At 44.8% G+C, this 19,481-nt stretch overlaps 1 protein-coding gene across 3 annotated transcripts in view; it reads right to left on the minus strand.

The window, feature by feature from the left end:
* zdhhc14 (zinc finger DHHC-type palmitoyltransferase 14) overlaps nt 1–15,872 on the minus strand; it is a 28,238-nt gene extending 12,366 nt beyond the window's left edge. The window contains exons 1-3 of one of the 3 annotated variants that reach the window (XM_037485973.2): nt 15,337–15,872; nt 14,365–14,669; nt 5,106–5,266 (exon numbers count right to left, since the gene is read on the minus strand). In XM_037485973.2, the coding sequence (XP_037341870.1) occupies nt 5,106–5,266; nt 14,365–14,606 (403 nt within the window). In that variant the 5' untranslated portion in view covers nt 14,607–14,669; nt 15,337–15,872. Of the gene's footprint in view, nt 1–5,105; nt 5,267–14,364; nt 14,670–15,172; nt 15,307–15,336 lie in introns of those variants that run through there. The other 2 variants (XM_037485970.2, XM_037485971.2) reach the window with 2 other exon arrangements.
* Between the last annotated feature and the right edge of the window lie 3,609 nt (nt 15,873–19,481).

Consider the following 19,481-nt stretch of genomic DNA (forward strand, 5'->3'; position numbering starts at 1 on the left):
ACACACACACACACACACACACACATATATTTAAATGAGGATTCAATGTCAGCCAAACTGTGCTGGGCGTTGCCTGTTGAGGTATAATGTGAAACTAATTGCTCTCCCGCGGAGGAGGAGAGAAAACTGGGACCTTTACCTCCACAGATGGAGACGTGTACAGTGATGAAGGCTATTAGCTAACATACAGACGCGCGCTGACCTCCACCCGCCTGCCAAGATGAACCAGCACCAGCTAATTCAGGTCCAGTCCAGCAGCGATTTCAAGGTCTTACAGAAAAGCTGACTAGACAAAAAACCCTTTCAAAACACAATGGGTCTTTTCGATCAGGAAATTAAAAGATATTAAGGCTCAAAGATTTTCCCACTTAAGATTCTGACAAGAGTACTTTCTTAATCCCAAAAGACTGAAGATCAATTCTCTAAATACGACAGCTAAAATCCTTCTGCGGTCTTCAAAGAAAATACAAAAGGTTTCGTAAGATGAAGACTTTTTGAAAATATGTCAAAGTTTGGCTGCTTAAGTTTCACTTCCACTGAAATGATCACTCCCGTAAAATATCTTTTACTCAAATACATGACACGAAGAGGCTGAGGGGTTCCTTTATGGATAAAAGGTCAGTAAATACAACTTCCTTCTTTTTCAAAATAGATTCAAACACGTCTTCCCCGGGGAATTTGAGTCAACTGCTGCATCCAATATATTTCAAGAAACTTCATACAACGTCAATGTTACGCCACCAACCGTCTGTAGGGTCTTCTTTATATCTGTGCTATTATTTTCCCTGTGTGGTTATAAATGCTTTAGCAGTCTCGTATTCAAGCCATGAAATCACCAAACGCTTACGCCGTGATTCATATTTATTTCACTGCGTTTTACGGGATTATCTGAAGGTTGAATGGAGGCTATTCACCGGTTTGCCAACTACACAAACAGATTTTTGCCTTACAAAAAGACTCTTAACACTAGATTGCTTCGAAAGAATCGTTGTTCCAGAACAGGTTCCAGCTCCTCACCTGACAAAAGAACTGCACATGTGGATAATCATCACGGAGGAAGGAGATAAGAAAGGGGTCCAGCGACCTCAGGCGGCCGTAGGAGACAATCTGTTGCTAATATCACGTCATCTGTTGCGTCGAGCGGCACCTGTCGCACCGTTTAAAACAGGAGAGGCCCGACGAGCTTTGCGTGACATTTAAATAGGCGCGCCAGAGCCCCTCCAGAGGATTATGGGACTTTTGATGCAGCGCCAAGGCGATTTGAATGTGGGTTTCTGCAGAGCATCATTTTGGCTTAATGCAGGCATAATGGATGGATCCGGAGAGAGTGGAAGCATAAAGGCTCAGTCCAAGCCAGTGTAATTCCGCCTCCACGGAAAGCTCGTTTTGCCTCGTCTCCATTAAAACAGCCGAGCAGACGCTCCACACCGTCTTCCGGGCAGGTTTTCTCCGTCTCCGTCTCAACTCCTCCTTCCCTCGACGACACTCTTCAGTCATAACGAGAGAGGGCAGGCCCGGGGTCCACGCACAAGCGATCCACGAATGAGTGGAGATGTCAAGCGACCTTAGCAAAAAGATCTTTCCCACGAGGCCGCACACCTATTACGCATCATCCAGGCAACGAGTCCTGACGGGAGACACGTGACCTCGGGGCGGTTGGGTACACGGAGACCCAAATCAACGCTGGGGGCGCGGACCGTGGTTGGCCGTTGATTCGATGCAAGGTCTTCATTCTAACCGCATCTCGCCACCTAGCTGTAAGGTATATACAGTATATAAAAGGGGCTTTGACACTGGCTCGAGAGACGTTGCTTCTGACACCCCTCGCTGTGAGGGACCACATCTTGGGAGTCACTGAAGCATCGTGGGAGAGGAGGAGTCGACACAGCCTTGTGAACGGCACGATCCAGGACTGTGAACGTGAATGGGTGCCAGCTTTTTAGATGTTTTGGGGTATGGATGAGCGCAGCTTTCAGCATTCAAGGGATCCAACTGCGAAGACAGACATACGCAGCCAGCCTCCAACACCTTGTGGGGTTCAAAAACACGGCTGATAATGAAAAGAGCCTTAGTCAACTCACACATTTGCCCCGAGCCTCAGCAAAGTGCGCGTAACAAGCGGAGCTGGAAGCTCAGCAGGCCTGTTCACAGCGTCGTATCGCTACAGGCAGAGGAGGCTGGATCTAATGTGATTAGGCTGGATCTAATCGTGGGGAGAAGCTCTGACTGGGGTCGCTCGCTTTCTCGTGCTCTCAAATCTATGCTTGGTACACTGACAAAACCAGCCACAACAAAACATTTCACAGCGTATAAAGTGCTAAACACGACGTTATCAAAACAGGGTGCAAGTTACGCCGGGTTAATAAATTGCTTCTCCCCTAATATTGAAGTAATAAACATCTGTATTGATTAGAAAAAACCCAATGTGTTCGATTGAAATCCATTTAAATTGCATCAGCTACCAAAATACCACAGTACAGTAGGGATTTTTAGTGTGGACAACTAGAGGATCATCCCATTACACAGAGAAAATATATTTTTTACAAGCAGCACAGTAGAAAAGCCCAGTAAGGCCAAATTGGGTTATGGCAATAAAGCCCTTTTCAGAGGTGTCTGATATTGGTGGACGGATCAACTACGGCCCGATACACCACCACTTCTAATCAGCTTAATCTCGAGTCCGGCTGCACATTGGCTGTAGATGGTACGGAGACACGACAAGAAAAGACCAGCTTCACATCCAGAGCACTACAGTCCGCACATATTCACTTCTATAGTCACGCAAGGCCCTAAATGTCATCACGGCCTCGACTGATGTCCATCCTTCCTCCAGCAGCACAAGCTCTGCTGGCAGCTCTGAGAAGAAGAAAAAACAAAAAAACAGCACGGCTGCCCTGACATACACCAGCTAGCTTGGACAGTATCAGGTGGGAGGGAGGAAAACAGGGAACTACGGCCATCTCTCCCTCTGATTACGGCTTCAGAGAGACTTCTGGATTTGGCGAGCGGTAGCTGAGCGGATGCCAGCCTGTCTGGTCGTGACATATCGGGGCGGGCGGGGCAGACACGAGGAGACATCAAACGCAGCCCGCCGAAAAGACAAATCCGCTCTCGTCTGCACCACAGGCGGAGACGAACAACATGCTCCGCTTCCTTCCTGACCCCTCCCCGTTTCCCCCGCAGCACCGCGGAGGCGCAGACAGCATTTCCGCTGCACGAGGTGTAACGTCTTAGCCCTCCAACCCTTTGCTAACCTTAACCCAAGCACAGGGAGCGTGAGCCAGCTCCGTGTCTCCTATTGTACAGATATTCCGTCCCCCCCTCCCACCCCCCCGTTGCTTAGTCAACAGATCAATAGGAGCGGTGTCAAACCTGAGCCTTGAAGCGCTTTGACGTGAAAACATCATCATTTATTTATGAGGCTGCTGGTGAATTAGTGTCGGTAGAGATACTACGCTTCAAACGGCTACCGGAGAATGACAGGGAGGAAAAAGAAAGAGTGAAATAAGCAACTCGATAAATGAAATGAGTTTCTGAATTTTCCCCACTTCAGGCAAACAAAGCGACCTTTACCAGTGGCTTAAATCCAGCATTGTTAGTTGAAGGATACAAAGCATCTGGAGGATTTGTGTATAAATGCCCATTATATAACAAGACAGATTCCTTTAAACAGAAGAAAATATCACAAGAACGGCAACACACTAAAGCATTATTTGAGTCTGCTGCTTGAAGCTGTTCTACAGTTGAGACAAGCTTCACTTTTTAATGTAAATGGACTCCTTGAACATCTGTCTGGATGCATGAGTTAGTGATGATCTGTGAAATTGAACTGGTAAAATGAAAGATACAATTACCAATAGGAATGACGGTAAAAAAAGAGCCACGTTAGAAATGTATATTTTTTGGTGGATATTTCCTTTGGGAAAAGCACTATTCATAATTTCGCCCCCTGTGAAAACAATAATTCAGCTACAAGCAATAACACAATCCAGTGTTAAATAATTCCATTTCACACTTGAGAATAAGGAGCATAAAAGCCAAATTGCGATGAAATGATGCCGGTGAGGCTGGCAGAGTGTGGGATTTAGGTCAACACTGTTTTTGCACATATTTTCAGCCTTTAATTTGTCTATCCTTTGAAATAAAAAAAAAACAAATGCTTGCCTTTGTAACACTGTTGCCCAGTGCCCGTTTCGGCCCACTGCCCCAAGCCCTCTGCGCTTTACCTTCCGTCAAAAAGCTTTTAAGTCGCTTAATGAGATTAATTAAGTCGGCCAAGAGTTTGTTTAACGAGGCCCCGGTGGCCTGAGGCACTGCAACACCCAACGCTGGCCAAAACAAAAAGCTTTGCATGCCAAATTAACAAAAAAAAAAGGACCAAAACTTTGATGGGGGTTTTAGAAAGAGGGTTTAAAAAGTTAAACCGTGGGGTAAAGTGTGGTAATCCATCTAGCTACAGATAGTAAACTGATATTGTTTTGAGTGTAAAGTCAAATGTGCCCTTCATTAGAAGGTCTGACCAAAGCCTAGTCTAAATTGCAGAAAGAAGAAGCCTCAAATTGTTTTGCTAAAATTGCATAGGTAGTACAGAAATCACAATAATCTAAACAAGTACTGCGTCCAGATAAAGGGTTCCATGCATTCATGTGTTTATTTTCAGACTGAATCCTCGTCAGAGTGCTGTGTCAGCAGTTTTCGGACTCACGCCGAGCTACCAGTCAGTTACATCACCAACAGATTTATCTTTCACATCACAAAATTAGATTGAGAAGTTATCCAGACAAGATTCTCCCCCCCCCACCCACTAAATACAGCGGTAACCCTTGGATACGGAGGAAGAAAATACATGGAAAACAAAAGCCACTTGGTCAAAGCTCAGCCTAAACGCAGGAGTGAGTCAGCAGAAGCTTGATCCTCATTTGGTTGTCTACCAACAAAGATCTCCCTCAGAACAATGCAAACGCAAAGACTAATACAGTATTTAAAATAAAAGGCCGGGAGGACGGGCCTGGAGAAACCGGGGTAAAGGGAAGTCGGGCGAAAACCCCATTGGGTGGTTTAAAACTTAAAATTAGTAAAAACAAACATTGAAAAGGGAGACTTACCTATTTGCCGCTCCAGGTCAGCTGCTTCATCGGGGTTGGCCCTGGGCAGCACCCCCGGGTCACTGAAGCTGGTTCTCAGGAGCGTCCCCAACACGAACAGGAACAGCACGCCTCCGACGACTGGGATGACCGGGGTCAGCTGGCGGGCCAGGAACGGACAACTGGTCGGACAGGAGGGGGGGGGGGGGGGGGATAGAGATGGACAGATGAGCAAATGGCAAAGAGACACTGCCCGGCGTCCAGGAACGCGTGACGCGCTCAGTAGTGAAGGCTCCAACAGCAGGAACCCTCGGGAGCATTGGACAAACATCGGGGCTGACGAGTGGCACGCGTGAGGGTCCGCGTCTCCCCCTCGTTGTTTAATCTGCTCCATTGAGACAACGTGCCGTGATCCCGTTAAACGTCTACCGGTGCAGGTGGTTAATACCGTAATCGCATGTAGTCGTTTCATCTGCTAGATCTCTGCTCCATGGGATTGCGCTTGGGGTCAGCAGAGAGATGGCGTTCCATACAAAAGGAAACTAAATGATCATGCGGGAACCATACGTTTCCGGGGACGCTGTTGTGCAATTAAAAATAACACTGTTGAGCCACGTCTCCCAATAGCGTAATGTGTTTACATTAAGGCTCTCGTTCATCCACTCATCTAAAAAAAAAAAAAGGCAAAATGCAAAGCGGTTGGGTTAATCATACAGTTATTGATTCTTTTTTGTGGTTGCTAAAAGTATCAGTATCAAACACTTATGGCTTAATTGGAAATGTCTCCATGTCTTGAGGATTTAAGTGCAGAGTGTCTGCTTATGGTGACTGTACGAGTTATTGCATTTACCCAGCTGTAATGCATTATTTACTCTTGCAGCAGAGAAGCACAGATGCTGAATTGCCTTGGATGAAGATAATGTGGACTGCGGTCCATGATTTAAAAAAAATGAATGCAGAGAAACCAGGCATACACTTCATCATCATCAGCAACATTAATAAAACTTAATGAGGCAACACAGGTCAATTGCGCCGCGTCCCTAATGTTACAGAAATGCTGCACCAAAGCTTTTTTTCCCCAAAATGTCCCACTGTACCGTTTAAATGCAATGCGTGTTACAGTAGAATGTAAGAATGCGTGTATGTTGCCGATGGACGTCATGCCTCCCTCCCCCTGCCTATCTAAACGGGCCTTCAGATGGTCACTCCTTGGGAGGCCAGTTACATCCGCTGATCCGTGCCAGCAGCAGTTATTCTGATAAACCAAGTAAAACTAGATTTAGGGTCCCTTGGGTCCCTTCAGTAACAGCGGATGAGGAGAGGTTGTAAATATGGGTTTTGGGGCATTTACGACGATTTGCTGACTCGGCCACAGCGTACGCCCATGTGATGCAAGCCCGGCAGAGAGGGTGCACACCTCCTGTGCATCAGGAAAACAACATTTCAGCCGTAGCATCCTGTAATGTATTACAGTCAGAGAGTAAGGAACATCTAATGAAAAAGAAAACGTTTTAAAAGTAATAGTAAAGTACATTGTGCACTGTAAATGGTGTTATAATAGTACCCAAATGTAAGCTTGTGCTTAGTGCACTTATTAAAAAGGAGGGAATGTCCATCGTATTGTAAAGAGCAAATGTCCCCTCCGAGATGAACCATGAAGAAGAGCTGGTGAAAAAATAAGCCAAAAAATAATAATAATTGTTTAAGAAAGAACGGTTTGCTTTAACTGGCAGAAAGGAAACAAAAAACAAAAACATTCCAGCAGATTTTCTGACCGTTTAGGAAGTGCTGAAAGGACAATTTTTTAATAAACGCTGAAAGGAGAGGAATACTCCAGATGTGCGGGGAAATAACTTGTCTGGAGTGTAATCAGTGCAGGAAAAATGCATCATCATCACCGCAAACACCCTGTTGGTGATATTCCCCCCTTTTTAAACATTTTTTAACATTAGCATTTTCATTACTTGTATTCATGCAAAGTTAATGCTGGCAACTACATCTGTAACATTAACCCTTGTTGATGCTCACTGTAGTGCTGAATGCCTGAGGCCTGTGCTCAAGATATTCTCGCAGTCATATGACTGTGACATGGCTTGCTGAAGAAAAAAAAGGAAAAAAATTAAATGTACAGTAATTATACAAAGAAATATTTTAGAAACAGGATCTCCTTTCGAATAAATGTTTCGCTAGCCAAATCAAAGTGTTCAACATTTCTTTGCTTGTAATACTCTCCTTTCTATACATGGCTTGTAAAAGGCACTACATTATCTCATGAACAGGAGTTTCCAGATAATAATCTCTCCTCTGTTTTGTGGAGCTTAGTTTGCACCTTTAGTCTGGGGACATTACTCCCGGTTACACGTGTCCTCGTTGTGTTTGCACGCCCTCTGGCATATCGGAGAATAATGCACCCAACAATAAACTTACGTAGCCTACTTGGCGCTCCAATATAAACAAAAGTAAAAAAACTTGTCATCTGGCGAGTGTTGATGGAGTGGCAGACAGAGCAGAAGTCTTTAGCTGTGTCGCAACGCGTCGGACATCAGGGACATTATGAAAGGGCGGCCATGCGTCACAGAAAGTGACAGAGACCGAACACAGAAGACGTTAGAAAAGGGAGGATTGATGCGACAAGGCGGCCTCTACGTGGACGCGCTGCACGTGGGCCACATCTCGCCCGGTTTATGAGCGCCCTGACGCCCGTGTTCGGCAAAAAGAACAAGCAATTTCGGCAGCCATCTTTACAGGGAGGAAAATGGACATGACTAAAGTTAATTTTCATTTTTCCCCCATTTAGTTTGATAGGAAATCTTAAATTTAACTGGGAATTTGAGGGCTTTGTTGCCATGGAGATGGCACATTATCCAATATCAGACATGGTACATTTTCAAAGGGAATGTGGTTACCCTGGAAACAGCCACATGAGTGAGCTGAAGCCTCCAAGGATGAAATCGAGAAACAAAGAAATTCAACAAGACAGACACAGCCTGATACATTTGAAATCATTTGAGTCGACTAAGAAATTTGTTGATTTGTTGAGACTATTTTGGGATTTTATCCAGAAATGGTCTATAATCAAAACACGTTACCAAGAGTGGTACTCTATGCAGCCAGTGCAGTGATTACACTATGCATTGTTCTAGACAGACAAATCTATTTATGGTTACCGTGGGATCATATTAAAAAAAAAAAGATAAAAAAATAAACTCCTCTTGGAATGACTTTCAAAACCAGCTTGTTGAAATCTCCGGGGAAAGAATCCAACAGAAACTCTGCTGTGGAAGCTGTACAATATGAGCCAGCAGTACAAACATCTACTGTGAATTCAAGGTCTGCATTGACTGCTCTTTGATAAATACTCACCGAAAAAAGGTACACATTTACAAAATTGTCAAGGTTGGAGTGAATTAATGACATCTGGAGGCAGCACAATAAAACGATAACAGCCAAAAGGCTTGGGTAAAGCCATCATGATATATGGCCAATAGATCGGCAAGTGACATGAATGCATTTCTCAGCAGAGCAAAGAGGAGCATAATGCACAAATAACTAATGGACTTTAATCAGAGAATGGTTACAAGCCGTCAGACAGCAAGGGGCAGCAGACACATTGTGTTGACATAAGCAAAACCTAATGTTTGCTTTGCACCCAAATCAAGAGGTGCCCGTTGCTTCATCGCTGCTCGTACAGCCGGGAGCACCGAAACCTCAGACAATACTCATCTGATAAGATATTTGGTATTTGAATCCCAAATGATTGAATGATATTGGGAACAGAAACTTCTGCCGTCGATGAACAGCTTGACTAGTATGACGCATAGTGGAAGGTTATTTAAATATCATATAATTTAGTCTCCATTTAGACATGGTGCAACTATTAAAACTATTTCAGCAAATAGACATCTCTGTTGAGTAAATGGTAAGATTAATTGCTGGAATAGCACTACTAATAATAACAAAAATAACTTGGACTACCACTGCTTTAACTGTACTACCTTGTCTTTTTATTGCATCGAGATCCTTGAGCTCCATTTGGTGAAAAGGAACAAGAATGCAAAGTCCAACTTCCAACATTAATTAATGCAGCAGCAGCTAAAATATAGACCTAATGAACAAAAAGAAAATGGTCATACCGTCACACTTCTAAATCTTCCATCCATTGTCCTCTGTTTAGGACACATACATTAAAAGAATAGAAATAGGTTCTCCCGATGCTTCCCGTACTCATTTGCCTCCCAAAGGGTGCATATATCTCAACAATAATCGCCTCCAGATTACTGTTATCACATTTCCCACTAAATCCTCATATGGTGCCAAACTGTTTTTGTTTTAACTCAGCCGAGAGTTAAGCCGGGGGGGCGACTTTCATCTCTACTTGATGTATCCACGTGACGCCTGCCTACGTCACTGCGGGGTCACATGGGATAAACCCAGCCGCCGTTTACTTTCTTCTTCTGCCGCACAGCTTTGAAGGCAATCGATATTCTGTGATGTGCAGAAAAGGGGGGTCTGCAAAACATAGAACACCCGTTTCCCAACGTTAACGGCAATTCTTCCACGTACCTGCTAGAGGAGCGATATGGTTTGCCTGAGAGATATTACTCAACAATGATGCAGTACAGAATACACAAATGTGTCTAAAATGGGCTTAACCTCGTTTTAAAATTGCATTTCAGGCACTTGGCTTCGTGGCCTCTCACTCTAAAGTCACATTACTCATCCGGGCCACACGGATACGAGGCTTTTTCAGCTTTGCTTTTTATTTAGTTTTGCTTTCTTCCAATGGGAGGTAAGGGCAAAACATTAAACTCCTTTTGGCTGCAGCACAAGTCATTTGTCAATGAAACAAATGAACATGACACGCTTTCATAAATCGTCGCAGTTCTGCTCGGACTACTTGGCGGAATCTTAATTTCCTGCCGCCTCTCAGGCAAACGTGTGCAGTGCACGCCACGGCGCGGCCTCCCGAGGCTCGCATCGGTCACGTCTGCATCTGACAGCAAATTCCGTTAGCGTAACCTTCCAACACGTGCTAGGCACTCGATGACTCCTGGCACAGCGCGTCCATGAGCTAGCACGGAGCGGCGCGGTGACAAACAGGGGGTCTGGCTTTGCCTGAAGGCCTGGAGCGGATCCAAGAGAGGAATCGCACGGCAACAAAGGAATTTCCTGGTTTTGGACAGGCGTAGGTAACGGGTCTGCCTCTCGATTAAACAAACCTACTATTTTTCCTGCGCACGCAGCCATCAGATGCACTGCTCCTGCACTGCACTGAGAAGAACAAACATTCTACTACAAAAGGAAGAGCTCGGACTTAACCAGAATGAAACATGATCTATGTTACACACCCAGCTGAAATACTCTTGTGCATTCTTCTTAGTTAAAGTACAGTCAATTACATCGGCCTTATCCCTTCTTCATATCCAACTTTCACTATGGGCACCCTTTTTACAGTTAAGTTGAATCACTCTTTTCAAAATGACCGACTTTTCAGTTGACACACGTATTACGCACTCCAAGAGGCTCATGAAGGGAAAAACATTCGGGCAACCGCACTTCTATCATGTTGAAACCCTAACAGGCAGGTGCAAATGGGCTGTGACCAAAAGCCTCACGGCACATCAGCATTAAAAGAAACAGTCACAACACCCAACACATTGTTTACATTTCGAGTGGATTACTCATTGAGCTTTCTTAGAAATGTCCACTTAGGTAAATGCCAGCCCGCCCTCTCCATGGACTTCAAACTATGTGGAGGCATTCAGGAGAGGATCCATGCAGCAAACCAACGACCAGGAAATCTGAAAGGCGATCTCAGCCTCTGAGTAGGCGAGGTCAAAACCTTCAAATCAGACAAATCTGCGTTGTCGCAATTCCGGCTGAAATGTCCGTAGGACCGGTTCCTTGGCATCTCGTTGTGCTCTGTGCACAGAAAGAATTTCCTCTAAAATAAGGCCTGACGAGCGGATTCCCCTCTGGGCCGCTTTACCGAATGAGACAACTTAGAAGAGACTCAAGAAGAGGGACGTTGGATCAAAGCCCGACGTATTCTTCGATCACTGAAAAGGGTTGCAGCTCTCCTGCCGTCAGGCTTCCGTTGTGGGAGGCGTTGCCCAAAAAAATGACATCATCACTTGACTGTAAATAGTAAACTTATAAGAAAAAAAAAAACATTCACATGTCTGGAGATTATGTAAAGAAGGTCAGCTCACTTTTAAATGTTTTAGACGCAGAAGGTCTGAAAACACCCACACATTATATATATATTCATTCAACCGTTATGCAACACTTGCGCTCGTTCTTTACGAGGCTTGTATGAAGGCCATAAATTAGTCCATCATTACGAAATAGGAGTTTACAGACAATAACAATCCCTCCTCCGCATTGTGGAGCTTAGCTTATGGCTTTTCACCGGTTGAAGCCACAGTCTATGGCCATTTCTATGGGTTACATTTGATGTTTTTTTGATTCGCCCTCTGGCCTGTCGAGAGAATAATGCGGCGCCCGGCGCAGAGTAGAAGCGCCTTAGTACATACTCGGGGGTCACACGCCGTCTGTGGAATTATCGCAAAGCATTACACTTTGGAGGTCTTTGCCAGTTCGGCACTTAGCTCGCTGCCCATCGGTGTGTATGTGGAGCAACTAGCGTCAAAGAATGCTAGGGGTGAACACACTATATCAATGCTGGTAATACAAAAACACCACATGCATGTAGCCACAATTCACAGCGTACGGCCACAGTCTAATGACTGCATCACAGTTTATGGTCCATCTCCAATTTAACGGATTCCAATATCACGTTACACAAGAACCCTTCAAAACATCTGCTTGAGTGAACTTTTTTTACAAGTCATAAGAGAGAGACGGCAACATGTGCAACAACAGCACACATCGGGGGGGGGGGGGGGGGGTTCAGAATAATAAACAGACCAGTGTCTGCCCGTCGCTAACAGAGCTTATTGTGCATGGCTGAGCACCCCTCCGACGGACAAAGACAACACGCTGAAAGGAAACGTGGAGATGTAGAAAGATCTCCTTCTCTGGGAAACCTTCTGTGCATGTCTCCATCCTTCAAACACATCCATTCTAAAGATTGTCTTTAAAAGGAAATATGGAACATACGTCATTGTACGACAATCTAATTCAAAATACCACAATAAAGAAAGATCGACAATTCAAATGACAGGAGAAGGCCTTACAAACAGAATGAGGGGCTGTTCTCCAATATGCTGACAACCGGCGAGAGGGGTTACAAAAACACATCTAATCGAAATGCATTACACTTAATGACAACAGAAGCCAATGTGCAGGTCTGCTGACTATCGCCCTGTCCAATAAATGTCTCCTTTCAGTTGATGGGACTAGAGTCTGTGTGTGTGTGTGTGCGTGCGTGTGGGAGGGAGAAGAAAGCCAGGAGGACCCGGTCAGCCCGGGGGGCATACACAGTTGAACAGGGAGGACAGTGCTGAGCTGAAAAGTAGCTTTGTGGTTGCACAGTGTTCCCTGAAAATGTCCCCTGTAGCCACAACAGAGGTCAGCACACTGGGCCCGGCTCCACTGACAGGCCACAATTTAGGGAAATCAAGCCATCTGAACAGGGGAGCGGTATCATCAGGAAGCATCTGGCATCCTCCATGTGGGTGCTGGGTAACATCCAGGTTCACATGGACACTGCAGTACGTTTCTCCCCCCCCCCCCCTCATTTCAATGTTTGCATCAACTGCTCCATGGTAGAGAGCTGCAAGTGTGAGCCTGGGATGCCCTCTCTTTAGCAGCCTGCCCTTGGGTCATAGGTTATGTCTGTATCTCCGCTGAGGGGGACAATGTACCTAAAGATGAGGTGGTCCAGAGGTCACTGCTGATAGATGTGCAGCATTGGACCTGTGAAGGACTTCACACACACTGGGCATGAAAAGCAGAATACTGCTGATGGTTTGATATGAAAGTTTCCAGTGGGAAAGCTTTAAATGTCTTGTTTTCTCAGAGCAGTCCAAATGGAATTCAATACACAAGTAAAAAAAATGAGGAAAAGCCGCAAATCCTCGTATGAGAAACAAACATGTGTCTTGTTTTTGTCTCATGAGTAAAAAAAAAAAAAATATGCCAAGTATAAAAAGAATAGGACTATTTTTCTGTCAAGAAATGGATATAGATTTTCTTTTAGTTTAACCATTCCTAAACATACCTCATATAATTCCGTAAAAGTAAGTCATTTGTGGACACAATTTAGTTTGAATAAGCTTTGTGTGCATATTATTTACTGGCTTTTGATTGACTCCCTGATCATTAGGCGTGAGCTATCTTTATGGTCCAGACACAGAACAGGATCCATGCACCGCAGCACATATTTTGCCAATTGAGCCTTCTCTGACTCTGAAGCACTTTGGCCTGATAAAGACGGTCCGGTTGAGCAACAAATCTCACGATGGAGCAGAATTCTTATCTAGTGTGGACGGGAATTCTGAGATGATAGATGACAGAGCGATTACGGAGGTCTGAGGAGGAGAGAAAACGTGGTACACTCTCCGGGGGCTCAGGTCAGGGCCGGTGTCTACATGCTACATCATGCACCCGAGTCGCAGTGGGACAATCTAGGACATCCTGGATGAGAAGACGCTAAAGAGCTGGAGGAGACCTCCGGGGGATAGTGAGGCTGTGATTAAGGGAGTGCACGAGACACCCACAGAGAGACTAAAACTCTAGTCATATATCAAGGATGACCGATTTAAGACCTAAAGGACGTTGTCGCTATAAAATGAGTCAATTTAACCCATTAGTGGACATCTGGACCTGCTAGACACTAGTCAGTCAGTTAGAGTTTAACAATACTTGTGTGCTTCCGACATGTAAGGTCAGCCTAACAAGACAACAAAGAGAAGTATAAAAAAAGCAGTCTCCAATGCACCTCTGACACAGAGGGAAGAAAAAACTGAAAGCAAATTAAAAAAAACAGGAAACCCAAAAGTTTCCATAAGCAACCGCCCCCTGTCAAACGCACCGCCTTCATGAAACATTCTTTACATATTGATTTATCTTTCTCTTCAACACACAGAAATGTCTGCCAAATCGCCTACCAATTTGTTGTGACATCTCTCTGAAGCCCGAGGAGAGCTTCTGAAACACGCCCACTCCAGAGTGAAGGCCGTGACATAACTGACCGAACATCTAAAACTTCTTCTCCAACAGCCGATGGCCATGAAATGAAATCCATAACCCGCATTGTCACTGTGCACGTGTGAAAAGTAGAAGGGATGGGGGGGCACATAGAGACCTTACTTACTCAAAGGTGAAGAAGAGTCCACAAGTCACCAGGATAAGGATAAGGGTGAGGTAGAAAACCCCCGTCTGCTTGGCCATCATAATCCTCCCATTGCAGTAGAATTTGTTCCGACCGGGGAAGGACTCCCACTTCCTCTTCTTTGGGGTCCTGCTCTTGTGAGGGGTCTCCATCGGTGTGGAGCTGCGAGTGCTGATTTGATTGTACTCGCACTCTCTCATGGACTCAGACACCCCGAGATGCATCAATTTGCTGATTCAAATCCCCGCAGCTGGATGTTTAAAAAGCCCCCCCGGGGCGGACGGCCTCTGCGGAGGGAATAAAACAGTTGAGTTTAAAAAGGCCCAGATCACAACTTCTCAAACTGATGCCTCGGGGTGAACGTGGGTGGGAAGGAAAAAAAAAAAGAATAGAAAAACTTTATTAAAAGTACAGCACACACGACGTCGGATAAAAATATCATCTAACGAACACTCACCTTTAAAAAAAAAGGCTAACCGAGCCTCCAGTGGATTTTTTAAAACTACACATACTATGTTAAGTGGCAACAGCTAGTTTAGCCACTCTAACGTTAGCTTAACTTCACCGGGCAGCTCCTGCATACCATAGCACAACGTTTAATAGCGCCATTGTTAGCAATGCAACACCGGTTAGCTTTTTTTTTTTTTTTTACATCACAGCAAATCAATGGAAAGTGACGCTAAAGGCTAACGCGGCTAGCTAAGTTGATAAAGATGACCGGTAAGTTAACGTTAGCACGACGTCGGCCAACTTGTCAATTCGAAGGCTGCCTCGCCGCTCACTCACTCACTTCGCCCGCACAAGCACACGCCTCGACCCGAGAGCAGCTACGAACACGAAGGGGTTTCAGCTTCATGTCCCCCCCCCCCCTGGTTGTTGTTGTTGTGGTGGGTTTTTTTTTTTTGTCTCCTTCTGCTGCGCCTCGCTAAAGCGACAGTTGACGCGCCGTCTTACCGGAGGGAAAGTAACGCTGGTCGTCGTGCTGGGTGTTGTCACGTAACTTCCCCTTTCCTGACCCGGAGGAACACCATTTTTGGGGGGGTGGTGGTGGTGGTGGTGGTGGGGGAGAAAATAAATGAATGGCAGGTTGTTTAAATTTGGGCTTCTCGTCGCCAAAAAAAAGGGGGAAATCCTGAGAAAAGACTCGGCGACGGTGCTGTTCTCAGAGGAGCTCCAGCATCCCCCCCCCGCCACCACCACACACACACACACACAAACCCGAACCAAGGAGGACCTTATGTCCAAGCGTCTCACGGCGACACACGGGGGGAATAAACCTCCGGTAGTCTTCCCCACTCGGACCAGGGGAAGAAAAAAAAAAAAAAAGTTACAGCGTCTTCCCCGGCCCCCCCAAAGAGGCGCGAAGGCGAACCGGGTCGACCACCCTCGGATCGTGTCACTCTGCGCCGCTCGCACGGCTGCTGCCAAACGCTCGCGAACAACAACACATGAACACAGCGCGGGGCCTCCCAGCCGGCTCCTCCCCCAACGAGCGGGCCTGAACTGAGGAGGTGCGGAGGGGAGGACCCGGCTGTTAAAGGGGTTACAAAGCGGTGGAGCGCGGACCCTGCGGTTGTACGTTTGGTGGTCTCCACCAGCACGTGTTTTTTTTTATTATTCATGATTTTGGGGTTAGGGTTAATTGTTGACTGAGCGCTTCGTTAGCTGACATTGTGATATTCTTTTCTGTCTACAAATTCAATGAAAAAACAGAAACCAAGTCAGATAAAGCACATTCCTGTGTGCCACAAAATTGAAAAAACACACAATTGAGTCACACTGTGGAACCAGAAAAAGTTTCCCCTTTATCAGCCCTGTTTAAGTAAATGCTAAAAAAGAGTAGAACATTAGCTAACATACAATTGGCCTGCTAAGCAGACCCTAAATGTTAGTTAGGATATTCTGAATGGAAATTTTTACAATGTTTCGCTAACTAGCGTTAACCTTATAGTTGTAATGCTGTTCTTTGCCATTGACTTGTGGGCTCTTCTTCTGTGTAAATAAAGGAGACGATCCAGGAACACCACTTTTCATAGTTCTATTCAGTCCAACATCCACTGTAAAGAGCTGATGTAAATTTACGGCAGATTAAAAAGGACAACAACCGTAATTTTCAGTTGAATGATTATCCCTTGCATGTAAATTAACATGTAATGCCTGATTTAACCACAACAGCCAAATATAGCATTATAGATTCTTTTTTAAATTTATCTCAATCAACCAAGATTTTACCGTCTATAATCAGTTAATGTATCTGTAATGACGGTGGAATAATTTAATGATTTATTATTAAGTCATTTTGGATGACCGACTCTGCCTGAATGTGACATTGTATTCATTGAAAGTTTAACATATGAGATGTTTCATTTGATTCTTTTTGTCAATATTTAGCTTATATTGGCAGAGCAAACTAATGTAAGCTCCATTGGCCTTTGAAAGGTTAAATAGCTAACGGCGTAGTTAACTTGAGCTAAGTTAAGTTTGCATTCATTGTATGAAATCTTCTCCCATCTTATCAGTTTGGATATGAATCTAGCAGAGATCACGAGTGGCCATCTGCTGCTGTGAATGCGAAGCTATCAAGTGCCACATGTTTCGCTTAATCTGTAGGAAAGCCGTGGATGTTTTTTAATGCTTGCTAATGATCTGTAAGCCCTCCAATTTAATTCCTCAACCGAGGGGCTCGTTAAGCAAAGTGATGACAAAGGGCGCAAAGTGGTGTTTGTGTTGGGAAACAAGTGGACATGATAGGGCCTTTGAGTTCTAATCCCAAAGCAACACAGGCCTGGATCCCATCCGGCCATGGCCAATTGTTTCGTTAGGAAAGCTGAGGAGCCAAAACCGTCCACAGCCAAAGTCATTGGACTTAGACACAGAGCTCGACCTCACACAAAAAACATTTCCCCCCGTAAAGGTCGGCGTCGTCTCTTTCGCGTTCGCCCCAATGCTTCTTTATCTAGCGACGTCGGCGGTGGGAGGCGGTGAGGAAGCGAGGCCAGCGGTAGCCTACGACGTGGCCGGGCTTCCTTCTCGGGCCACCACATCTATTCTGTCAGTGCTGGATGACTCAGCTTCTCGGCAGGCACAGGAGTGTGGGAGGTCTTCTCTTGCGGTGTGCTGCCTACGTGAAAACGGAGCCTCCATCACCGACAAAAAGTAGAGCAAAACCCAGTTCCCATCCGATCTGTAAATGAAGATACCCGAGAGACACCCAAATGCACATAAATCATTTATTTTGCCGCGGGAAGCGGCTTTACTTAAAAAATCAATCAACCACTTCTCAGGCCGCTGCGCATAGTTTTAAAGAAGTTTTTTTAATAAAGTCAAGATGACTGATTTTACCTCCCTGCAGCCAAGAACCATTCTTTGAAACCCAACTTGTTCTTCGCCTGCGTTGTTAATGCCAGGAATGTTAATAAAGAAAGCTTGAAATAGGACTCAGTATAACGCCCACGTGTCCCCTAGCGAAGGAAAGTTGGGAGAACATTTTTTAATTCCATTTGAAGAGGAAGTAAGACTTCTGGGGATGCAAATCAAGGACAAAAATAAACAAGTGACTGGTGCCTTCAGACTCGGTATCATCCAATGTGAGTGGAGCCCCTTCATTTGTTAAACTAGAAGATAATAAAAACAGGTTGTTGGCAGTTGTGTTTTTGTTCAACACTTTTTATTTTTAAATGAATGGTAAGTAAAGTATGTGGTATCGAGATGTTTTAGTGTCCACGTCTGCTCTTACGAGCAATTCCTATCTTATTAAATTACAACAACATTATTGTGAGTCGAACAAAGAAAAAAATATCTCCTTGTTTAAAGAGAGCTAAGTGAATGCTTCAAGTGTGCTAGCCATTCATTATAATACAATTATCTTTTTTTTTATCAGAAAATATTTTTTTTGTAGTTCAATTAGTTGCCAAAAGTAAAAACAAGAAAAATTGATGTGAACGGAAATCCCTTGTATTCAAGGCTGCTCGAATAAAGCATAGTAGGTCCTTTTCAGAAAGACACGATAGCCAACGTTGAAACAACGGATGATGTACTCGTACTTAGCAATAAATCCCCTTGGTGTCTTTGAGAGGAGCCTGGTGCAGAGCCTCCCCACCGGGGTCTCAAGCGCCTCTAATGACTAACGATTAGATCCTGAGACAAGGTGACCATGCCCTGGAACATGGATAACAAGGGGGACGGGATGCCCCCTCAGGCAACCAATAGACCCTTTTATTCAATTTGTCTTTGACATGTCACAGAAGGAAAAGCGTAGGTGCAAATAATAACAACGAATGGCAGCTGAATTCCATTTAGCGGCATGCTCCCGTCTCAAAGGTCCAGGTATTGTTTATGCCAATTTAGTGTCCCGCTGTCACGGTTATCTGGGCCACTGGAATAAAACAAAGCCATTGATAATGTTATTATCTTACTAGGATAAGTCCAAATATCCTCTGTGAAAAAGGCAGACGATGCTTGATGCAGACAAGACGTGCAGTTATGACCCACAGGGGGCCTGGTGAGTATTTCTCTGCTTTTCACCGGCCCCTCGATAAGGTTTTAGGTGACGTCTTTCCCGCCATTACAAGGACACAAGAGCCTCAAGAGTAGGCGGTTGTGTGAGGTTGTGCACTTATCGCTCTACGCGCCGAGAACGGCTGCAAAAAAAGGTCTCCGACATTTGTCTCAACGAGGGGATTATGAAAACCTGATGCACGTTGAGGAGCTGTTCATATTGAGCGTGGGGTATTCATGGTACTTGGTTTTTATCATTGGACACAGACCTAAAGGTGAACACGTCATCAGTATCACAGTATCCGGTCACCACTAAATGGGTTAACCAATTATATTGCATTCCTTTTTAAATCTGACCATCGTTTGTACAAATAAGAATACATGCATTTAATGTCATTTGGTATAGTATATAAAAAGGGATTAGATCTGAATTGGTCCTGGATACAATTAAATTGGAAAGGTTATGTTGTGGAAATGTTACGTTCATGAGCGTAAACCAAAGGATAAATGATAAAGCTTGCGTTTTACATTACATGCACATGAGAGCTGCTGCAATGTCACTTTTCTTTGGTCCAAAATCCAAAATCTGCGTCTCGGAAGAT

Source organism: Pungitius pungitius, chromosome 14 (genome assembly GCF_949316345.1).
Source record: "Pungitius pungitius chromosome 14, fPunPun2.1, whole genome shotgun sequence".
NCBI lineage: Eukaryota > Metazoa > Chordata > Actinopteri > Perciformes > Gasterosteidae > Pungitius > Pungitius pungitius.